The sequence below is a fragment of the Harpia harpyja genome, chromosome 14 (assembly GCF_026419915.1).
Source record: "Harpia harpyja isolate bHarHar1 chromosome 14, bHarHar1 primary haplotype, whole genome shotgun sequence".
Lineage (NCBI taxonomy): Eukaryota > Metazoa > Chordata > Aves > Accipitriformes > Accipitridae > Harpia > Harpia harpyja.
In genome coordinates, this window is record NC_068953.1 from 8,750,395 (window position 1) to 8,769,933 (window position 19,539).

At 63.5% G+C, this 19,539-nt stretch overlaps 2 protein-coding genes across 5 annotated transcripts; one reads left to right on the plus strand and one right to left on the minus strand.

The window, feature by feature from the left end:
- Nucleotides 1-266: 266 nt before the first annotated feature.
- On the plus strand, nt 267-5,339 carry UBALD2 (UBA like domain containing 2). Its single transcript, XM_052808700.1, has 3 exons — nt 267-516; nt 1,146-1,209; nt 4,745-5,339. The coding sequence occupies exons 1-3, from the start codon at nt 397-399 to the stop codon at nt 5,074-5,076; spliced, it is 516 nt and encodes a 171-aa protein (XP_052664660.1). The 5' UTR covers nt 267-396; the 3' UTR covers nt 5,077-5,339.
- Nucleotides 5,340-8,144: 2,805 nt separating this feature from the next.
- QRICH2 (glutamine rich 2) lies at nt 8,145-18,804 on the minus strand. Of its 4 annotated transcripts, none has more exons than XM_052808681.1 (19): nt 18,295-18,804; nt 17,138-17,242; nt 16,597-16,665; nt 16,346-16,390; nt 14,203-15,364; nt 13,969-14,063; nt 13,738-13,829; nt 13,476-13,590; nt 13,102-13,311; nt 12,708-12,830; nt 12,405-12,479; nt 11,927-12,091; nt 11,647-11,768; nt 10,511-10,576; nt 10,112-10,213; nt 9,378-9,522; nt 9,114-9,201; nt 8,859-8,966; nt 8,145-8,451 (listed from the first exon to the last, which is right to left on the minus strand). In XM_052808681.1, the coding sequence occupies exons 1-19, from the start codon at nt 18,685-18,687 to the stop codon at nt 8,261-8,263; spliced, it is 3,471 nt and encodes a 1,156-aa protein (XP_052664641.1). In that variant the 5' UTR covers nt 18,688-18,804; the 3' UTR covers nt 8,145-8,260. The 4 variants fall into 4 exon arrangements, 3 of the variants coding, with proteins under 3 accessions (XP_052664641.1, XP_052664640.1, XP_052664642.1); XM_052808680.1 differs by having other exon boundaries at nt 12,708-12,833; XM_052808682.1 differs by lacking the exon at nt 12,405-12,479 and having other exon boundaries at nt 12,708-12,833.
- Between the last annotated feature and the right edge of the window lie 735 nt (nt 18,805-19,539).

Below are 19,539 nucleotides of genomic sequence, written 5' to 3' on the forward strand. Positions count from 1 at the left end.
ATACCCCCTCGCAACTCACCCAATCAGCGGTCGGGCCGCTCCTTCTACCGGCCGCCCCGCCCTCCCGGAGGTTCAACGACCAATAACGACGCTTGCTGCAGCCAAAACACAAGCGTCGACCAATAGGAAGGCGGCGGGGCGGGGAGCGGCGCCGGGGCAGCTGGAAGATTCGAACCGAACGCCCGTCGGGGCGGGCGGCGCGGCGGCGGCCAATCGGGACGCGAGGGCGGGGCTTCGCCCTGTGCCTGTGTGTGTGTCTGTGTGTGTCTCTCCCCCCCCGCCCGCCCCGCGCCCCCCCCTCCCCTCCCGTCCGCCGCCCCCCGGTGTCGGCGCGGCGCGGGGCGGCGGGCGCGCTCCGGGCAGCCAGGGCGGCAGCTCGGCGGGGCCGCCCCCGCCATGTCGGTGAACATGGAGGAGCTGCGGCACCAGGTGATGATCAACCAGTTCGTGCTGGCGGCCGGTTGCGCCGCCGACCAGGCCAAGCAGCTGCTGCAGGCGGCCCACTGGCAGTTCGAGGTACGGGACGGGGACCCCCCCCCCCTTCCCCAAACCGGGGCACACCTCCCCCCCCCCTTTCAACCGGGACACCCCAAACCGGGAGTCGCCGCCACCCCCCTGCCCGCAGAGCCACGGGGCGGAAGGGGGAGGGGGGGGAGGCCCAGCCGCGGCCCACCGACACGCGTGGCCGGGCCGCTGAGCCCCCCCCCCCCCCAGCACCCACGCGGGGGGTGGGGGACACGGGCACACGACCGGCTCCGAGCTCCCCCGGGTCTATTTATACCCGGGCCGTAACCCGAGCTGCGGCCCAGCGCCCGACGCCGGGGGGGCTCCCCCCACACACCGAGCTGGGGGCGGGGGGGGGGGCCGTGGTGGGCCCGTTGGGGAGGGGGACCCCGTGTAAACAAGGGAGGTGGGCTCTACCCCCCCCGCGTGGGGAGCTCCTGGATGGGGGACACACACACGCTCCCGGGTGGGTCGGGTGAAGGGCAGCACCAAGCTCCCCCTGCCTTAGGCCTGGGGGGGGGGGGGGGAAGCGCCCGTGGATGCCCCCCAGGGTGGTCCCGTGGGGGTGGGGGGTGCGAGGGGGCATGTTTTCCTTCGCTCTTTGTCTCGAGTGGGCTGGGGCTGACAGCTTGTCCCCACAGACGGCCCTGAGCGCCTTCTTCCAGGAGACCAACATTCCCAGCAGCCACCACCCCCCCCCAGATGGTAAGTGAGACCCCCACCCCCCTCCAGCCCCTCCCCCACCCCCCCATCCCCAAAACCACCTCTAAACCCACCCCAGCACCTACCAACCACCCCCGACACCCCCCCCCACCTACAAACACCACCCAGCTCAGGACCCCCCAACACCCCCCCCACCCCTGGGGGTCCGCACCCCCCCCCCCCCGGCCCCCCCCCAGGCCATGGAGCTGTCAGCTCCCCTGCCAGCCATATTGCTCTGCGCCCGGAGGAACACGCAGCTGGCGAATGTAAACACGAGCTAAAATGTCTGCCAGGAAATAGTTTGTCTCCGCGAGCATCGCGCTGGAAGTTGGGCTCCCTGGGCGGGGGGCCACTGCTGCTGCCCCCCTCCCATTTCCCCAAACACCGCTTGACCTTGGCCGAGGGCACGGCCCCTTGGCTGAGTGGAGGAAGTTATTCCCCTCTGGGTGGTTTTTGTTGTGTTTGGGGTTTTTTTTTTTCATTTTTAGTTTTTTTTTTTTTCCTGTTGAGGGAACTAAACGGTGCCGCGTGCGGGGGAAGGAGCGGATCTGGGCTAAGCCGGTTTTTTTATTATTTTATTCCCCCCCCTTTTCTCATGCCGTCAGAAAATCACCAGCCAGCCCGGCATCGCCGGCAGCAAGCACTCTCTCTCTCTCTCTCAGAGAAAGTAATTTTGCCGGCCGGCTTCCACTTAAACCTGCTTTATTTTAATTCCTCCTCCCCCTGCACATTTTCTCACCACGTCAGGGAGCTTGCAAGGGGTCATCTCACAGAAAAAAAACCCTTTCCCGGTGGGAGAGGGGAACAGGAGAGCAGGCGGGAGCTGCCAGCCGGATCCAGGCCTCGCCGTGTTTTCACACCAAAAGCCTCATCGGGGCGATTCCTGTCGGGCGGCTGCCAGAAACGAGATGCAAAGCAGTTCTGAGGAAACCCATCCCGTTCCCCATCCCTGTGCTCCCCGGGGCCGAGCGGGACCCAATTCCTGCCCCAAGCACAACGACCGCCCCATTGCCCCCACCCAGAGGGTCCAGAGCTGGGCGGCTCTCCTGCTCCCCACAGCGTTTTCCTAACACCGTGTGCTCCACGTGGTGACAAAATACCTTTCACCCTCTCCCCAAATACTCCCATCTCACATTTTTGGCATTTTTTTGCTGCTATTCCCCCCCTCCCCCCCGATTTCTGCAGCTTAAAATGCCCCACACGGCTCAGGGCCCAGGGTGAGACGACGGGCTTTACGGTCGTGGTTTCTATTTCTTTTTCAAGCGGCGGCAAACAAAGCTGTGAGCATAGCAGCATTACGGCGTGGGGCGGCACGTCACCTTTGCCCCTGCCAAGGGGAGGCTCCCCGCATCCGGCAAAACCCCCCGTGGGTCCAGGCTGCGGGGAAGGGACTCGCCGGAGCTGTTTGGTGTGTCGGTGTGGCAGCTCACGGTGGCACTGACCCTCTGACAGCCGAGCAACTCCTTAACAAAGAGTATTGGAGGGAGGAAGGCAATAATTACATGGCAATTCTTTTTCTTTTTTTTTTTTAATTAATCTGGCAGACACCACCCCAGAAGCTCAGAGCTGTGTCCCCACTCTAGGATTGCATCCCGCCTCAGTCCAGGGCTGGTGGTTGGCACGTGCATGTGTGTGTATGGCTGTGTTGATTGTTTTTTTCAAAACACAGTCACTTGAAGTTTTTTGGGTTTGGGGTTTTTTTTTTGCAACAAGTATCTTTTCAGATACTGCCAAATTTGTAGGCTTTTTTTAAAAAAAAAGTTGGCTTACCAGCACTTTGAGGTGAGCTCTGAAATGAGTTCTCCCAAAGTCTGTGTGCGGCGAGGGAGGAACGTCCGCAGCTCGCCACAAACCCATTTGGTGCCAGCCTGGCCATGATTGCATTTTTGGGGTGCACCAGCCTTGCCTGCTAATGGGAGCTCATCCATCCCACTGCCAGCACGCGTCTGCTGGCTGCCACTTTCCCCAGGCTGGGAGAGGTTGGGGGAGCACCCCATCTTCAAATGGGTCTGGCTGGGACCCCACTGGCCGCGGTTTGGCCACAGCACCCGGCTACTGCTCTGATCCTGGTGATCACTAAGGGTGGCTGGGATGGGGAGGAACCTGTAAGAGGGATTTGGGTATTTGCTTGTGCTGGGGAACAGCTGGGGCTGCTGAGTGCCAGCTGGGGCAAATCCCGGGATAACCCCTGGGAAGGGCGAGATGCAGCAGCTATTCCCCATCAGAACCATCTCCCCGATCCCCCATCGCTAAAGGCAGCAGACGCTGCCCCAGCCCCTTCGCGCTGCTCAGTGTCCTCGCAAGCAGCGAGATGTCCCGCTCAGCTGGGCCCTGGGCTCCGACAGAAGCTGCGGCTCCACGAGAGCAACAGGGATTTGGGGCAGATTTAACCCAGAGGGGTGAAGCCCCCTGTGCACGCACCACCTCCATGTCTATGCATCCCTTCCCAGTGCATCCCCCCTGCCCGCACCCCCCACCTGCCCATGCACCCCATACATGTACCCCTTCCCCATGCATGCTCCCAGTGCAACCTCATGGGAATCTTTTTCAGTGGGTCCAGCGGGGGGGGAAGTGCCCTCCAAGACTGTTCCCCCACCTCAGGGACCAGGCTGGACAAAGCACGGCTATTTCTAACCCCCCTGTGCATATGTTCAGTGCAGCCTGTGGCACAACACTGCTCCTTGCCAGTGACCCCCCCTCTGGAGATAAAAAAAAAAAGGGGCAGGTGCCCACTCTATTTTCCACTGCCGGGGTGAAGTCCCCCCCCCCGCACATCCCCTTGGGGGGCTTTAGCACCCTGCCATACTCAGAGTGTAGCAAGTGCTTTGCTGAACTGGGGCCCTGGGCGCTGCCAGCCCCTGAACCCCAGCGTGGGGCTGGGCCCCCCCCTCACTGGATTTTCCTCTGCCGGTGAGATTGGCTGCAAAAAGGGTCAGATCCGTCACTGGCTGGGCAGGAGGAGGGGAGGGTGCTAAATTTAGCCGGCTACGTAGAAGACAGGGGCCATACCAGGAACTGTGCAGGGCCCGGCCACAGCCTCGCGTCCCGGGGGGCCCTGCCTGCCTTTCACTCTGCCCTAACGGGATGCGAGGGGGTGGGGGGTCCTGCAGGGCCAGGTGGGACCTCAATCCCCTCCCCACCCATCACGCTGGACTCCATCGCATCAGCCCCATCCGTGCTGCTCCCTTCCAGGGGGCAGCTGGCATCAGAGCAGCATCCCCCTCCCCAAACCTGCCTGACCCCAGGGCTTTGAGCACCCTGGATGGTCCAAAATGTCCTTCCCAGAATGGGCTGGAGACCCTCCCCGGGCAGCACCCACACCTTTGGGAGGAGCCACCCAGATGCTTGGGGGCTGCACAGCAGTGCCGAATTCCCCACTAACAGCCAGACCCAGGCTTCAAGCATCCCCGGGGCTGGGGGGTCCTGGGTGTGGGATGCGGTCAGGAACCCCAGTGATGGGTCCAGCTCCTGCAGGCAGGTTGGGACCCCAAAAACATCCGTGACTGATCTGATACCCACTCTCTTCTCTCCCCCGCAGATGTGCACCCCCAGCAACACGCCGGCCACGCCACCCAACTTCCCGGACGCTCTGGCCATGTTCTCCAAGCTGCGGACCTCCGAGAGCCTGCAGAGCAGCAACAGCCCCATCACCTCCATGGCCTGCTCCCCCCCGGGGAGCTTCAGCCCCTTCTGGGCCTCCTCGCCCCCCAGCCACCAGCCCGCCTGGTTGCCCCCCTCCTCGCCCACCGCCCATGGCCTCCACCACCACTTGCACCACCCGCAACCTGCCTGGCCCCCTGCCCCTCCGCCTGCTGCCCCCCCACAGAAAGCCGTGGCCACCATGGACGGCCAGAGATAAGACTGGGTTAGCAGAGGGGGGGGGGTGGGGAAATGGGGGTGGGGGGGAAGGGAGGTCCGGGCCAGGGCGTTGGGAGCAGGGGCTCCCCAAGAAACGCACTGGAATAATTTTCTAGGTTTTATTATTATTTTTAAGGGGGGGGGGGACATGCTGCCAGGGAGGACACTGGCCCATGAGAGCCTCTGCAAGAGTCACTAGCTGGTCTTTTCTCCCCCCATTATTTTTTTTTTTAAATATATAACTATAATATATAAATATATCTAATGTATATAAATCCAGAGAGAAGGAGCAGCAGCGCAGAGGCAGGTGGGGGGGGTGTTCCCTACAGCTCCTCTCCCCACTCCCCAGCATCCCTGCAGCAGGGCAGGAGAGGGAAAGGGGGTGGGGAATAACAAAAAATAAATGGAGGGGGCTGTCATCACCCCAGATTATGGCCACAGAGCTGCTGGGCCCCCCCCAGCTCTGGATTTCCTGGACGCTTGGTTGCAGCGCCCAGAGCAAACACACCTCTCTTCTGGCTTCTGAAATTCAGCCCGGCTTCTTGCACAGACCCCCCCGGACCCCCCTCCTGCCCCATCCTCCCTCCCTTGGCACCCCTGGGGCCTAGGGGGATTTATCAAGGTGATGTCCCCCCCATCCCTGTGACTGCTGTTCATGGCCCTTTCCCAGGGAGGGGGGAGCTGGGGGGTTTTTTAGTTTTCAAATCAATCTTGCTTAAAAAAAAAACAAAAAACACAACCAAACAAAAAAAAAAGAAAAAAACAACAAAAAAACAGGTTGAAGGTTTTTTATTAATTTAAAAATTAAAAAAAAAAAAAAAAAATCACTTTTTTAACACCAGCTGTCCCTGCCTTTTCTCTTTGCTGGGAGGACATCCCTGGCAGGGCACCGAGAATGGGGGCAAGCCCCCCCATGCCGCAGCAACACCACTGGGGACAAGCTCCCCCCAGGAGCTGTCAGCAGCCCCAGGAAGCTGCACTGAGTCCCATGTGCTGCCTGGACTCTGTCTGCAGAAGCCACCGTCCCCAAAGAAGGGGGCAGAGGGAAGGGGAGACCTCGGAGCCAGTGGGGGGGGGGGGTGCTATGCCAGCACAGCTAGGACCCCCATGCACCAGGGTGCAGGCAAAACCACATCCTGCACCCTCACAAAATACTGCGGTTTGCAAACCCCCCCAGCAGCCTGTCCCCCCGGCCAGCCCCGTCACCCACACATGCAATGAACCTCCCAGGCCTCAGCACTGCAGGGACACCCAGTCCTGCCTGCGATACTCAAGGGCTGCCAGGCTTTTAGGCAAACCCTCTGCTGGGGTTGATGCCTTCTTGAGTGTCCCCCACTGCAGATTGGCCACTAGCCCGAGGACATGGGGGCTTGCCGGCCCCTGACTCACGGGCTGGCCGTAGGATGGGCAAAGCCCTGGCACTGCTCAACCCTGCACCCTGACCTCCCGAGCCCCGTGCTGTGCCACCGCCCTTCTGATAACTTCAAACAACACGCCAGTCCCTGGTTTAGTGCTTAGATATCCAAACTACGTTTAAAACTGAATAAAAATACAGCCCCCATTGCCACACTGCTCACACAACAAACAACTGGGGTAAACACCCCCCCAAAATGGGAATGCAGCAGCTCTGGAGATACCAGCAAGGGCCAGGAGGTTCAAGGCACAGGCGCCAAGCATCCCCCAGGGGACAGGGAGACCCCCCAGGATGGACACCCACCCCCCCCCCAGCACAGCACAACCTCCAAGGATAAAAGCCCCCAGCTGGGGTTACTCACCCACTCCAGCAGCACAGGCAGCACCCAAGAAGAGATGTGGGGCTGGGTGCTTGTGTTTATGGGGGGGGGGGGGGTGTTTATAGGGTGCAGCTGGGTCCCAGCAGCAGCAAACAGAGCAGGGGGTGGGAGAGGGGCTGAGCTGGGTGGGGGGCAGAACAGAACAAGCACCGAAGGGGTCAGCCCCAGCTGGGCTGTATCCTGCAAATGCAGTTAGTCCCGGGGTGGGGGTGTTTTTAAGCCCATTGACACCTGACCCCCCCCCATGGGTGCAGGATGGTACTTCACTGGCTCTACTCTAGCTGGTGTTCACTGGTTTGCTCTGAGTGCTCCCAGTTATCCCACTAGGGGTGGCACCGGGGGGACCTCAGATCCAGCTGGATCCACCTGGGCACCCCCAAAGTGGGTCTTTAGCACCCACTTTCCCCTGAAAAAATGAGCCCACCAGGGAAAACATCCCCGTGGGGGTGGCTCCCTCAGGACTAAGGTGCCTGGGGACAGGAGCAGGGTGGGTGGGGATGGGGTCTGCCACTGTGAGGGGGAGGTTTGCCCCCCCCTCCAGTTTGAGGAGAAGATCCACCAGGAGAGCAGCATTTCCACAGGACAGCCCCCAGGGACACACCATGACGGGGGTGAGGGGTGCTCCCCTGGATGCTTCCAGGGGCTGCGGTTTCCCTGCCTGGTGCCTCTCCACTTGTGACACAATTTGTGCTAGGTCTCAGCACACCGTGGGGCATTCACCCATCTGAGGGGATGGGTGACAGAAATGGGCTGGGGAAAAGCAGCCCCAAGCCATGGGGGTGGCATAAGGGAAAGGAGGGGCTGTGTTCTCCCAAGGTTGGGGGCAGAGAAGGGGTTATGGTGCTTTCCTCCAGAGGTGGGAAGCGTCAGCTGCCCCAACCTGGGCAGCACTGGGGTCGGTGCCTTCCTCTTTCCATCCATGGCAGCATTGGAAGAGGGACAAGGGGGTGACAAAGGGGGTTTCTCCACTAGGATATAAGGAAACCCGTCCAGTGATGCTCATCCCTCGGGATAAGCGATATCAAACCAGCGGGTTTGGGGTGGGATTCGCTTTTGGCATTAAGCCACGTCCTGCTGCCACCCTTCCCACTGAGGTCCCCATTTCCCACTGCCTTCAGCAGCAACTGAGCATCATCATCCTCCTGCTGCACCACCCGGCTCCCCCAGACCCCCTTTGGGGCCACTGGCACCAAACGGGGCTCGTGGTGGCCAGAGGGTGTCAGGGGGAGCGCGGCCGGCACAGACCCCGGGAGGAGGTTGGACAGGGGCTGTTTTCAGCTCCTCCGGCGACACGCGGCCGCAGGACGAGGGATGCCGCCGACCCCTCCTTGTGCATGACGGGAAGATCCCGACCCAGGGCCACCCCACTCAGGCCGCACAGGCGCTTGGCTGCCCATCGCCCTTTATTGCTGCTGGCTGGAGCCACTTGCTCGTCTGCTCGGTAGTTGGGGTGGTGGGGGTTTGGTCGGGGACCCCCGGTCCCACCCAGCTGCTGGGGTGCTGGATCCATCCCGCAGGGGCGGGAAAAGCCCCGGTGCCTGGGAGAGGTGGCCGTGGGACGAGGCTGGCCTGTGCTCCAGCGAGGCGGCGGTGCCTGGGGGCGAGGGGCAGGGGTTAGCACCCCTGCAGCCCACAGGGCAGGCACTGGCTGTGGGCAGCTCTGCCAGCCCAGGATGGGGCAGGCAGCATGGGCACCTGCCTGGCCAGAGACACCCAGAAATGGGGTCCCGGCCCCCACCCTGAAGCATACAGGCTGTTGTTCCACACTGGCCAGCCCCCCCCCCCCAGCTCCCCACCTCGCTCTGGCTCCAATACGGGGTCCAGTTGCCCCATCTGCCAGTCCTCCCGCTCCATCCTGCTTCCACCCCTCCCCATCCCACCCCAGACCCCAGACCCCCATCCCACCCTGCCCAGCTGGGGGCACAGACCCCTGCTCACCCCCACCCACCGGGAGACAGCAGGGTGCCCTCTCCCTGCCCTGGTGCCCTGACAGGGCCATACCTGGCTGGCTGAGCGAGGACCCGGCGCTCTGGGGCCGCGAGAGGAGGCGGCCGGTGTCCCGGGCATCCCACTGCCTTGGGGACAGCTTGGGCTTGTCCCTCGGGAAGCCTGGCAGGAGAGACCAGAGGGAGCTGCGGTGGGGGGAGCCGGGGGAACACGGGTGGGGGAAAACCTGGCACCCCATGGGCACCCTGCCCACCCCACTGTCCCCTTCACCCCTGCCAGATCCCCTTCCCAAGTGTGCCCCAGCCATACCCTCCTTGCCCATGAGCACAGGCAGCTGACCATCCCGCCGGCCCCTGTAGATGTGGCCGTCCTGGCCCAACAGCTCCATCTCGTCATGCTAGGAAGGAGAGAGCAGGCTGGCTGAAACACGGGGCTGAACTCAGCGTGCCCAAGCAACCCTCCCACACCCAGTTCTGCCCAGGGAAACTGAGGCACGGATCCCCCGCCAGATGCTCAGCATCACCCTCCCAGCCTCGGTTGCCCCCGCCATATCCCTACCTTTGTCATCCCTACCTTGATGGGGAGCAGGGTGTGGGGCTGAAGTGGCCGCGGGGTGCCGGGCTGGAGGCGCGGGCAGCGCTGCAGCGGGTGGGTGAGGGTGTGCCGGCCCCCACAGTGCCGTGGCACGCTGGGGTACCCACACTCAGCTGCCCACTCCCTGTGGGACAGGGCACAGGGATGCTCAGCGCCTGGCACCATGGCACCCCATGCTTCACCCTACTATGCCAGGGAGGGGACCAGGGGGGTGCTCCCTGGTGGGGTTTGTCCCTCCCGCTCCCCTCCGACTGCTGCAGGAGACCCATGCCTGTCCAACTGTGCTGGATCTGCTCTTTCTCCACAGCCCTGGTGAGCTGGTCATGGCCACGGGAGGTCCTTGCACCCTATGCAAAGGACACCAGGAGGGAGAAACCGGGCTGTCCCAGCTGCAGTGCTTAATTTCGGCAATTCGTTTCACAGAAGGCGCCCAACTTCCCACCAAGCCTGAGGTCAGGCTGAGACCAGACACAACTCATCACATGTGGCTTCAGTGCCATTGAGACAGGGCTAGACAGGGCAGCAGGGACGGACTGTAAAACCCCACAGACCTGGGGCAAGAACAGTGGACCCTCCATGGCACATCTCTGCTCCCCTGCCCTGCCTAGGCCCCTCTCGGACCCCTCCACCCCCACCCGGAGCAGAGCTCTCCCTCACCAGGGCAGGGCCCCCCTGCACCCCAGGGGCCAGGGATGGGTCCCCGTGTCCCCTACCTGTGGCTGTGCTGCTGTGTTTGCTCCAGCTCGAGGATGGTATGGGGATGCCCGGCAAGGCGGGGGGCCAGCGGTGGCATGGACGGGATGGCCACGATATGCCTGGGGAGGGCAGGGGCCACGGGTGGGTGATGGGGGAAAAACGACCCACCCTGGCTTGGGGCAGCACCCCAAAACCCACGGGCTTGTACCCCATGGCATCCCCCTGCCCACTGCCCCCGGGGAGGGGTCCCCGTCCCCCTGCTGATGGGCAGGGCTATGGAGAAGGCTCAGCAGGGTCGGATCCCCCAGGCAGACACCCCAACCCCTGTGCCTGGCACAGCAGGGCACCACTAGCACCCATCTCCCCCATCCCACCCACGCAGCCCACCCAATGCACCGGTGCCAAGTGCTACTCACGGGCCAGGCACCAGCATGCTGAGGGGCCGGTCGCAGGACATGCAGTGGAAATGGGCCAGCAGCTGCCTGCGGGGGGGTAGAAAAGAGCTGGGTGAGCTCCTGGGGGGGGGACACAGCCCTGCCTGCGCACAGGCAGGCAGCTTGCAGGCAGCAGCAAGGTGCCGGGCACTTCGCTGTAGTGAGTTACGGTGTTTGCGGGGGGCAACCGCAGGGGTTTGAGCCTGGTTTATCTCCCACCAGCCCAGCAAGATCCCAGCCTGCTGGCTGGTTACAAAACAAAGAGGGTACGATGGGGGAGAGCGGTTGTTTGTGGGCTCCCACCTGGGAAAAAGCTCCACCTCGTATTAGGCTCCGGAAAATCCACAAAGTGGAGCACCCAAACCCCACCACCACTGTGGGAACTACTCCCATGGGCACCCACAGCACCTCAGTCCCATGGGAACTGGGGGTGCTGGCAAGGACAAAATGGGGGGGTTCCTGTACCTCTTGCTGGGGTGGGATGCTCCCAGCCTGGGAGCTAATGCCAGGCCTGGGGGCTGCAGGATTCCCACGTTTTGGAGGATGAGCTTTGTCACAGCTGCCCAAGGACCGCGACACGCTTGCCTCGGCCCCGCTGGCACCTCCAAAAACCGGCAGCTGCCTGTGGCTGCCCAGAGTGGGCAGGGATGCGAGGTGAAAGGCGCAGGCGCCCATGCCTGCCATCTGAACCAGCCCTCGCACCGGTTTCATTGCTTCATCAGCGCTAATTACCACCACAACCACCCCCCCCCCCCCCCCCCCCGGTGCCTTGCCAGGAGGGCAGGTCACAACCCAGCTCCGCGGCGCTGCCTGTCGCACCCCTGCCCGGGGGACACGAGCTGCCGTCCCCCGCCCTTGCTCCAGAAAACCTTTGGACCCACACCCCAGTTTTGGTTTGGGAGGGCTCCATCCTGCAGGTACTCCCTCCTCGCACCTCCTTTAATGTTGGGAACCTGCTACTGGTGGGAGGAGAAGGCACAGCTACTTAGTCAGCATCCCCACGGTTTGCTGGCTAAATTGGTCCGATGCCAGGGTACCATGTGGGCACCGGCCGGGATAGCTGGAGGGAACGGGGCGAGTGCTGTCCCCAAAGCTATCGCCATCCCCATCGCACTCACTTCTTAATCCCAGCTGCATCGTCAGCCTCCATCGGCGGCGCCTTCTCCTTGAGCTGCTCCAGGATGGTCTTCCAGTGTTCGTCCAGCTGCTGCTGGAAAGGCCTCAGCTCCAGGCGGTCCAGCTGCAGACGGACACGCACCCTCAGCCAGCTGCCCCAGGATGGGACATTGCGGCCCCCAGGGAAAAGCCAGGAGTGGGGGATCCTCAGAGGGATGTTGCCTTAGGCTGCTAAGCCCCGAAGGTGCCAGTTTTGTGTGGCAGGGACGAGCCACCCCTCACCTTGGAGTCCATCTTTTCACTGAGCTGTCGCTGGACCTGGTGCCAGCCCTGCTCCTGGCCCATCACCCGGCTCAGCATCTCCTGGATCATCTCATTCAGCCGCTCCATGCTTGCGTCAAACTGGGTGCGACTGACTTTGCCGGCCAGGGCGGTTTTGTCTGCTTTCTAGCAATAGGGAAAGGCAGGAGAGCGGTGGGGAAAGAACGGAGGTACGATGGGCAGGGCCAGCTCGTGTTGGGAGGAGAGGGAGAAGTGGCTACGTGGCCCCGCTCGCCCCACCCATCACCCCCGTGGGGTTAGTCCCACCAGCTGAAGGGACCTCGGGGGAGACAGAGGGACCTGGTGAGGGACCTGAAGCTGGTCTGGAAATCCCCCCTCTCCCAGGCCAGTTCTGCCACTGAGCCCCCAAGGGATGAGGGCTGTTTGTCACCCTGCCCAGGACCCCCTTAGCTGGCACTGGGGCCCCTCAAGGCCATACCACATCGATTCCCAGCACCAGGTCCTCCTTGTCTGCTTTCTCCTTCTCCAGCCTCTCCAGGGACTGGAACAGAGCCTTCCAACACAGAAAACATCCCATGACACCGTGGCAGGGTCAGAGCTGCCTCCCGGCCAGCCGAGCACCCCCCGGTCCCCCCACCCCCACCCCAAAAACCTCCAGGAAAGGTGCTTTGAACATCCACAGGGCTGCGAGCCAGTTGGCAGGGGGACAAATCCCTTGTGGTCCCCAGCCTGGGGTCTGCCTGGAGGATGCTCTGACCCCACGGGGGTTTCAGCCACCTACCTCGATATCTTTCTGCTTCTGGTGACGGTCATCCAGGAGGTTCCCCGTGATGGAGCTGAGCTTCTCGTAGTCCCCTTGCACCTGCATGACGGTGGCCTGGATGCGCTTCAGCAGCTCCTCATCCTGCTTCAGGGAGGAAGACGACAAGGTGGTGCTGGGCAAGGCGGGGGCTGGCTGCCCCGCGGGGACAGACCCGAGTTACTCGGCCGGTGGCCGTGGGTTGTCAGTGCCAGCAGGACATGTGCATTAAGGCTTTAATTTCCCTCCATGCTGCTGAACTGTAAAAGCCGATTTGGTGGGCAGGGAGGGGTTCCCCCGTGTTACAGTGAAGCACAACCAGGCAGGGGGGTCCCAGCAACCCCCTCCCAAGCCCCCCATGCAGGCATCTCCCTACCTGGCTCCTTCCCGGCAGCTGCCTCACCACCTTGCCCACTGCCTGCCGCGACATGAAGGAGTCCACCAGCTCCTGGAGCTTCTCGTAGCGCTGGAGGAGCTGCCCCACCTGCACACTGGTGTCCGTGCTGCAGACGGGGCACGCTGCCTGCGCCTCTGCCTGCTCCTGCTCCTGCCCCGTGCCCTCCACCATTGCTCTCAGCTCGTCCAGCTGCAGGAAGGGGAGAAGGAATTGGCTCTGAGATGGGACAGATGCAGCTAACGAGCCCAGGCACCATGGAGGCTCGATGGCCTCATCCAGCCAGGGGAAACGGCTGGGACCCCTGCCAGGACCACACTGCTGAGCTGGTGGGAGCGCTCTCCCCTGGACCTCACCTGCTCCTGCAGCTGGTCAGCCGTCTTGGTCACCAACTGCTCCAGCGTGGACTTGGTCATCTCCTGTTGCTCTCCCAGCTCCTTCAGCTCCTGCTTTATCTCCTGCAGCGTGGACCTGGTCAGTGAGACAGAGGCACAGGCAGGCTTAGCCTCCACAGGACCGCTCAGGGGGTGTCCCTTGCCCCCCAAACCGGGATGCTTTCAGCTCCCCCGGGCTCCCTTGCAGCCCCACAGGGTAAGAAACCCTCTCCCATCCTTTTACCCCAGTTGCTGGGTAATCTGGTCGCTGCCATCCACTTTCCAGTCAGCTCCAGCCACGCCCAGCTTTCCAAGGGCATCGTCCAGCTGCCTGACCTGGGAACAGCGGTGGTGGCAGAGTCAGGGCACGGCCCCCTGTGCTGTCCCAGCACGGGGGCCCTTCGGTTGCCCCCTCCCTGCCCAACACTCTCCCCCAGCATCCCCGCAGCCCCCTCGGGGACTGCCGCCGGCTCACCTTCCCTTTCTCGCCCTGCAGGTCGCTGGCCAGGCCCTGCAGGGAGGACACCTGGCCCCGGAGGTCAGCCAGGATGCTGGCAATGCTCTCCTGGTCTAGAAGGATGTGGTTCAAGGGGACACGCTGTCGGTAAGGGGGTCTCACCCTCGGCACCAGGCTTTGGGTGCGATGAGCCCCCGACCCAGGGTGTCCCATGCCAAACACTCCCCTGCCGGCCCCCCCCAGGTCTCCCACCTCCCTCCGGGAAGAGCAGGCGCAGCTTCTCAAGCTCGGCATGGTCTGACTTGGTGGCTTCCAGCTGGGCGACCTGCTCCTTCAGGGCTGTGTAGAGGTGGCCGAGCTGCCCGATCTGGCGGAGAGCCTCCACCGTCTCCACGTAGCGGCTGGAGGCACTGCTGGAGCCTGAGGACCCCCAGGGCACAGCTGGCTCTTGTGAAGGGGACATGGCCCTGGGATAGGCATCAAGGGGGATCTCGAACCCCTGGGCTGTCAGTGAGAGGGTCCCCACTGCCGGGTGGCCTGCCTGGGCAAGCTGTGTGGTGGGCAAAGCCTTGTCTCCCTCCTTGGGGCTTGTGGCATCCATCTGTGTCCCCAGAGCACCGGGGGTGGCTTCAGTAGGGACTTTCTCAGTGCCAGAAAGGCTGGGCTCCATGTGAGGGGGGCTTGGCTGAACCCCTGCTCTTCCTCCTTGGGTCCCTGGAGGTGCTGGCTGCATCCCCGGGATGGTGGTCTGGGTGCTGGGAGTCCCTGGCTGCATCCCCGGGATGCTGGTCTGGGTGCCGGGGGACCCTGGCTGCGTCCCTGGGATGGTGGTCTGGGTGCCGGGGGACCCTGGCTGCGTCCCTGGGATGGTGGTCTGGGTGCTGGGAGTCCCTGGCTGCATCCCTGGGATGCTGGTCTGGGTGCCAGGGGACCCTGGCTGTGTCCCTGGGATGGTGGTCTGGGTGCCGGGGGACCCTGGCTGTGTCCCTGGGGAGGTGGTCTGGGTGCTGGGAGTCCCTGGCTGCATCCCTGGGATGCTGGTCCGGGTGCCGGGGGACCCTGGCTGCGTCCCTGGGATGGTGGTCTGGGTGCCGGGGGACCCTGGCTGTGTCCCTGGGGAGGTGGTCTGGGTGCTGAGGGACACTGGCTGTATCCCCAGGATGGTGGCATTGGTATCAGAAGTCCTTGTCCGATCTGAGGGAGTTCCTTCCCACTTCTCAGGGGTCACTGGTGCTCTCTGCATCCCTGTGTGCATCCCCTGGGAGCTGGGCTGTGTCCTCGAAGTCCCCTTGCTGGTCCTGGGCACAGGCTGTGTCCCTGGTGCCTTCGGCCCTGGTGCTGAGCTTCCCCCATGCGGGGTGTCCAAGTCAGAAGTGTGGGGCTTGGCAGGGGCAGACTGGCTCCCACTGCCCTCCTGGGAAGAGGAAGGAAAGAGGAGCAGGTTTACAGGCAGCCATGCAGTGGTGACGGCAGACCCAGGTCCCCCCAGCTGTGTCCCCAGCCCCTGTCCCCAAAGCCCCTGGCTCACAGCGCCAAACTCAAGTAGCTACAAGAGCCCAAAGGCAAAGGCTGCCCACCCCACGGAGACCCCCCAAGCTCCCGCAGCCACAGCTGCCTGGCCCCTTCCCAGCCCCCTTAGCCCTTCGTTCGCCTCCATGCCTGCGGAGTCGTTTTAGCAGCCGATCCAGGGGATCAGCGAACACCCTACTGATGCCACCTGATACAACAGCAAGGCTTTTTTTTCATCTAGCGATGGGATTCAGTACTCCAGACCTGCTGGACCAGACCCACTTCCCAGCCCAACAGGCTGCGCCTGAGTTTCAGGAGCAGCAGCAGCCCCAGGAGGGATTTGGAAACAATCTCATGGTGCAAAATGCCAGGGTTTGCCCCAAAAGGTCCCCCTGCTGTCCCCTGCTCCCACCTACCAGCCCCAGAGAGACTGGGAGGGCAGGGAACCGCGGTCCTGCCCAACATCGAGCAAGGACATGGGGCTGTGCGGTCACCCCAAGGATTTTGGGTGCTTGCTTGCCCCACGGAAGGGTTGTTGTGGGCTGTCAATGGCACAGACGGTGGAGGAGGTCTGCCTGTTAGGCCAGCCGAGGAGCTGCCCTGGCTCTGTCTGTGCCAGGTCCTGCCTCCTGCAGGGACCCATGGGGAAGAGAAGTGCTGAGCAAATCTCCGCAGAGGCCCCGGGGTGTGCAGCGGCTGGAGGTGCTGGGGGCTGCGGTCCCGCTCGGTCCCGCTCCCACAGCCGGGATGCCCCAGCACTCACCACCGACAGACCTCGGCCTCCTTCTCCTCCTCCTTCTCCTCCTCCTCCTCCTCCTCCTCCTCCTCCTGCTTTGCTGCCCACCAGGCAATCCTCCAGCACCTCCCAACGCACCATGTTGCTCACCTCCTCCGGGGCTGGGTAGAGGCTCAGCCTTTCCTTCAGTTTTTTCTGGGGGAAGGAAGGGATCAAGGGGTCAGCCCAGCTGCGTAGCCAGGGGTGGGGTGGGACCCACGGGAGCGCTGACCCCCCCCAGCATCGCTGCCCAGCACTGCTGGGGACCATGTCCTGGCACAGAGGGACTGGGTGCACTGGTCCCCCGGGGATGCAGCTGCCTCCTGTCCTGGAGCAGGATCTGGGCATGCTTGCGGCCATACCACGTCACTGTCCAACGTGGTCTGGTCATGGAGACCTGGCAGCCGGCCGGCAGCATCCTGGAGGTTCCCCTGGAGTGGGGCGAGGAGAGGGACAGCAGTCAGGGGAGCAGGATTCAAAAGGAGAATCTGCAAATTAACTTGCACGCAAGACAGAGGGATGCTAGGCAGGACTGTGCCTGCGGGCTGTGGCTGTATTGCACGGGTAGATCTTTATCTCCCCTCCTTCCCAGCACCCACATTACTTTTTTTTAGTTAAAAAGTGCCTTAGCATCACTTTGGTTGACGCACGCAGTTACCTCTACCACCAGCCTGACCTGCAGGCAGCGGCACCCGTTTCTGCCCTCCCCAGGCAGAGCTGGCAGGCGGAGGGTGGGGGGCTCCAGGGCGAGTGGGCTGAGCTCCCCCCTTGGGACACCCTTCCCACTCTTCCCTCCTGGTGTCCTTCACGCTGGGTGACACCCAGGGCCGCAGGGTGACGCAGTGAGGGGCAGGGAGGGGGCAAGGGCCCGGCTCCCTCCCGGGGGCACCGGCGGCCGCTCACCAAGCCAAGCGTCTCCTGGAGCGTCCGGATGTCCTCTCCCATGCGGGACTGCGCCGCCTTCATCCCGCCGATCTCCTCAAGGAGATCCTGGGAGAGAGCCATGGCCTAGGAGAAGGGGATGGCACGGGTGAGCCCCAGGGGAGGGTCCCTGGGGACTAGGACCTTTACCCCTTCTGTGGTCTGCACGGGGTGGGGGTGGAGGGGGTGGGCAGCACAGGGCATTGCAGGCAGCACTTCCCATTCATCACATCTTCAACAGCCAAGAAGGGACAGCAGCTCCCCAGAGAGCCCAGCCCCGGGGGAGCCCATTGCACAACCTGAGTCAGCAGGGACGGATCCAGCCCTGCCTGCCCGTGCCAGGCTCCATGCAAGACCGCTGAAGCCGATCCAAAGGGCAAAGAGCTGCTGCTACCCGCTCAACTGCAGCCTGGCCCGGGAGGGCAGCGGCAACTGCAGCTAACGAAGCGGAGAGCAATCAAGCAGGGGCCTGCCCCAAAGACAGCGAGTGCTCCCTGCTTAGCCCCCCAGGGAAACCCCCCCCTGCTGCCTTCTCCCTAGGAGTCCCAGCCCTGGCAGGATCTGGCCCTGCAGTGCCGAGGGTGGCTCTTTCCTTGAACCTGAGCTTATTTCTTCCCGCTGGGGATGCTCGGGAAAAGCATGGCTGTGAGCAGCTCAGTGCTGTGCAGGATGAGGCCCCTCTTAGGTCCCCACCAGTGCTGGGTTTAGCCCTTGGGCGAGCCAAGGAGACTTGTGGTGGGAGATGAGGCCCTCGAGGTGCTGATGGAGCCTCTCAGCTGCCCAAGGAGTGGATGCAGTACCCAGCCGTAGGTCAGGAGCGGGGAAGGGAGGGATGGAGAGGGTGGTGGGGCCAGACCTCCAGGGGTGCTGAGCCTCCAGCTGGCAGAGCTGAGGGCACTGGGTGCTGTATAAGACCCACGACTCACTGATGGCAGCGTGGGGAGGACCTAGAGCAACATTTCAGCCTCAGCTCTTCCTCCCCAAAACTCCATCCCTTTCCCATGGTGAAGCCCCACGTGCCGCCATGAGCCTGGGCTTAAACCAGACTGTGGTCTAAGGGCAGCACAAGAGCAGCACGGACCCCCGGAGGAGGGGAGGTCTCACGGGGGAGCACCCAGGGCACCGGGAAGAGCCTCTACCTTGGAGATGCCACTCTCGTTCGCTTCAATCTTCTTCTTCATCTGCCCCACGTCGGCGGCCACGGAGGCGACCTGGGGGCTGCCCGTGGTCCCCTGCAGCGGCTCCTTCCCAGGCAGCCGCTCCCCCGGCTCCTGGGGCTGCTGTCCCGTGCCCTGGGCCCAGGCCTCGGTCCTGTCTCCCTTCTTCTCCAGGCCGGGGTGTGCTTTGGCAGGCTGGTCCCCCCCCAGGAGGGGGGTCAGGCTGTGCCCCTGCTCCTGGGCTGGCAGGTCCTGCAGGCCCAGATGCCCAAGCATGGTCTGCAGCAGGCTGTGCAGCGCTGTGAAGTTGACAGCCCCGACCTCGGGCGTCCCGATGGCGACGTCCAGCAGCTGGGACAGGCTGAGCGGGGCCATCGCTGCTGCCCTGCCCGAAAACACGGAGCCTGACCTGGGGGGGACGGGAGCCTTTTTGCCTGGGGGGGACCTGGGAGGGCAGGAGGGATGGAGCCTTCCTCTTCCTTCTCCTCCTCCTCCTCCCCTGCCTCACCACGGAAACCAAACCGCGGCGGGGGGAGCGGGTGGCAGGGTGCCCCCCCGAGGGCAGCGCTTTCTGGGGGATGTGGTGTCCCCTTCCCCGCCGCCCCCGCCTCCTCCAGCCCCCCAGCCGGCTCTCCCCGACCCTGCCCAGCCCCCGGCCCCCCGCGACGCTCCAGCTCTGCCCCCCCCCGGCCCCCCAGTCCCGCTTTCTCGACCGCCCCCCCCCCCCCCCCCCCGGCCTGAACCCCCCGGTCCCGCACCCCCAACCCGGCTCCCTCCGGCCCCGCACCCGCATCCAGCGGTCCCGCCCCACGCCCTGAGCCCGCCCCTTCCCTTCCCTCATTGGTCACCACCCACCGCCCCCCGCCGCCCATTGGCCGAGCCCGCTGCCCACGTGTCCGTGTTTACAGAGGGGCGGGACCGTGCAGCGTCTCCCGTTGCTAGGCGACGCCCGCCCCCCCCCCCCCCGCCGGTAACAGCGCGGAGGCCGTGCCGAGGCTCCCTGCTGCCTTTTCCACTTGAATACCCCAAAATGCAACTGGTGACGTCTAATGTTTTGAAGCAGCTTACTGCAACCCGTGCCCAGGGAGCCGCAGCTCCCTTGCAGGGTGAGCTGTCACCGCAAAAGAGGTCTGAGACACATACTGCTGGTGGCACAGCCTGGTCTGGCCTGAAACCTGCTGCACCTCAATTTATGTTGGGGGTTTGTTGGTTTTTTTTTGACATATT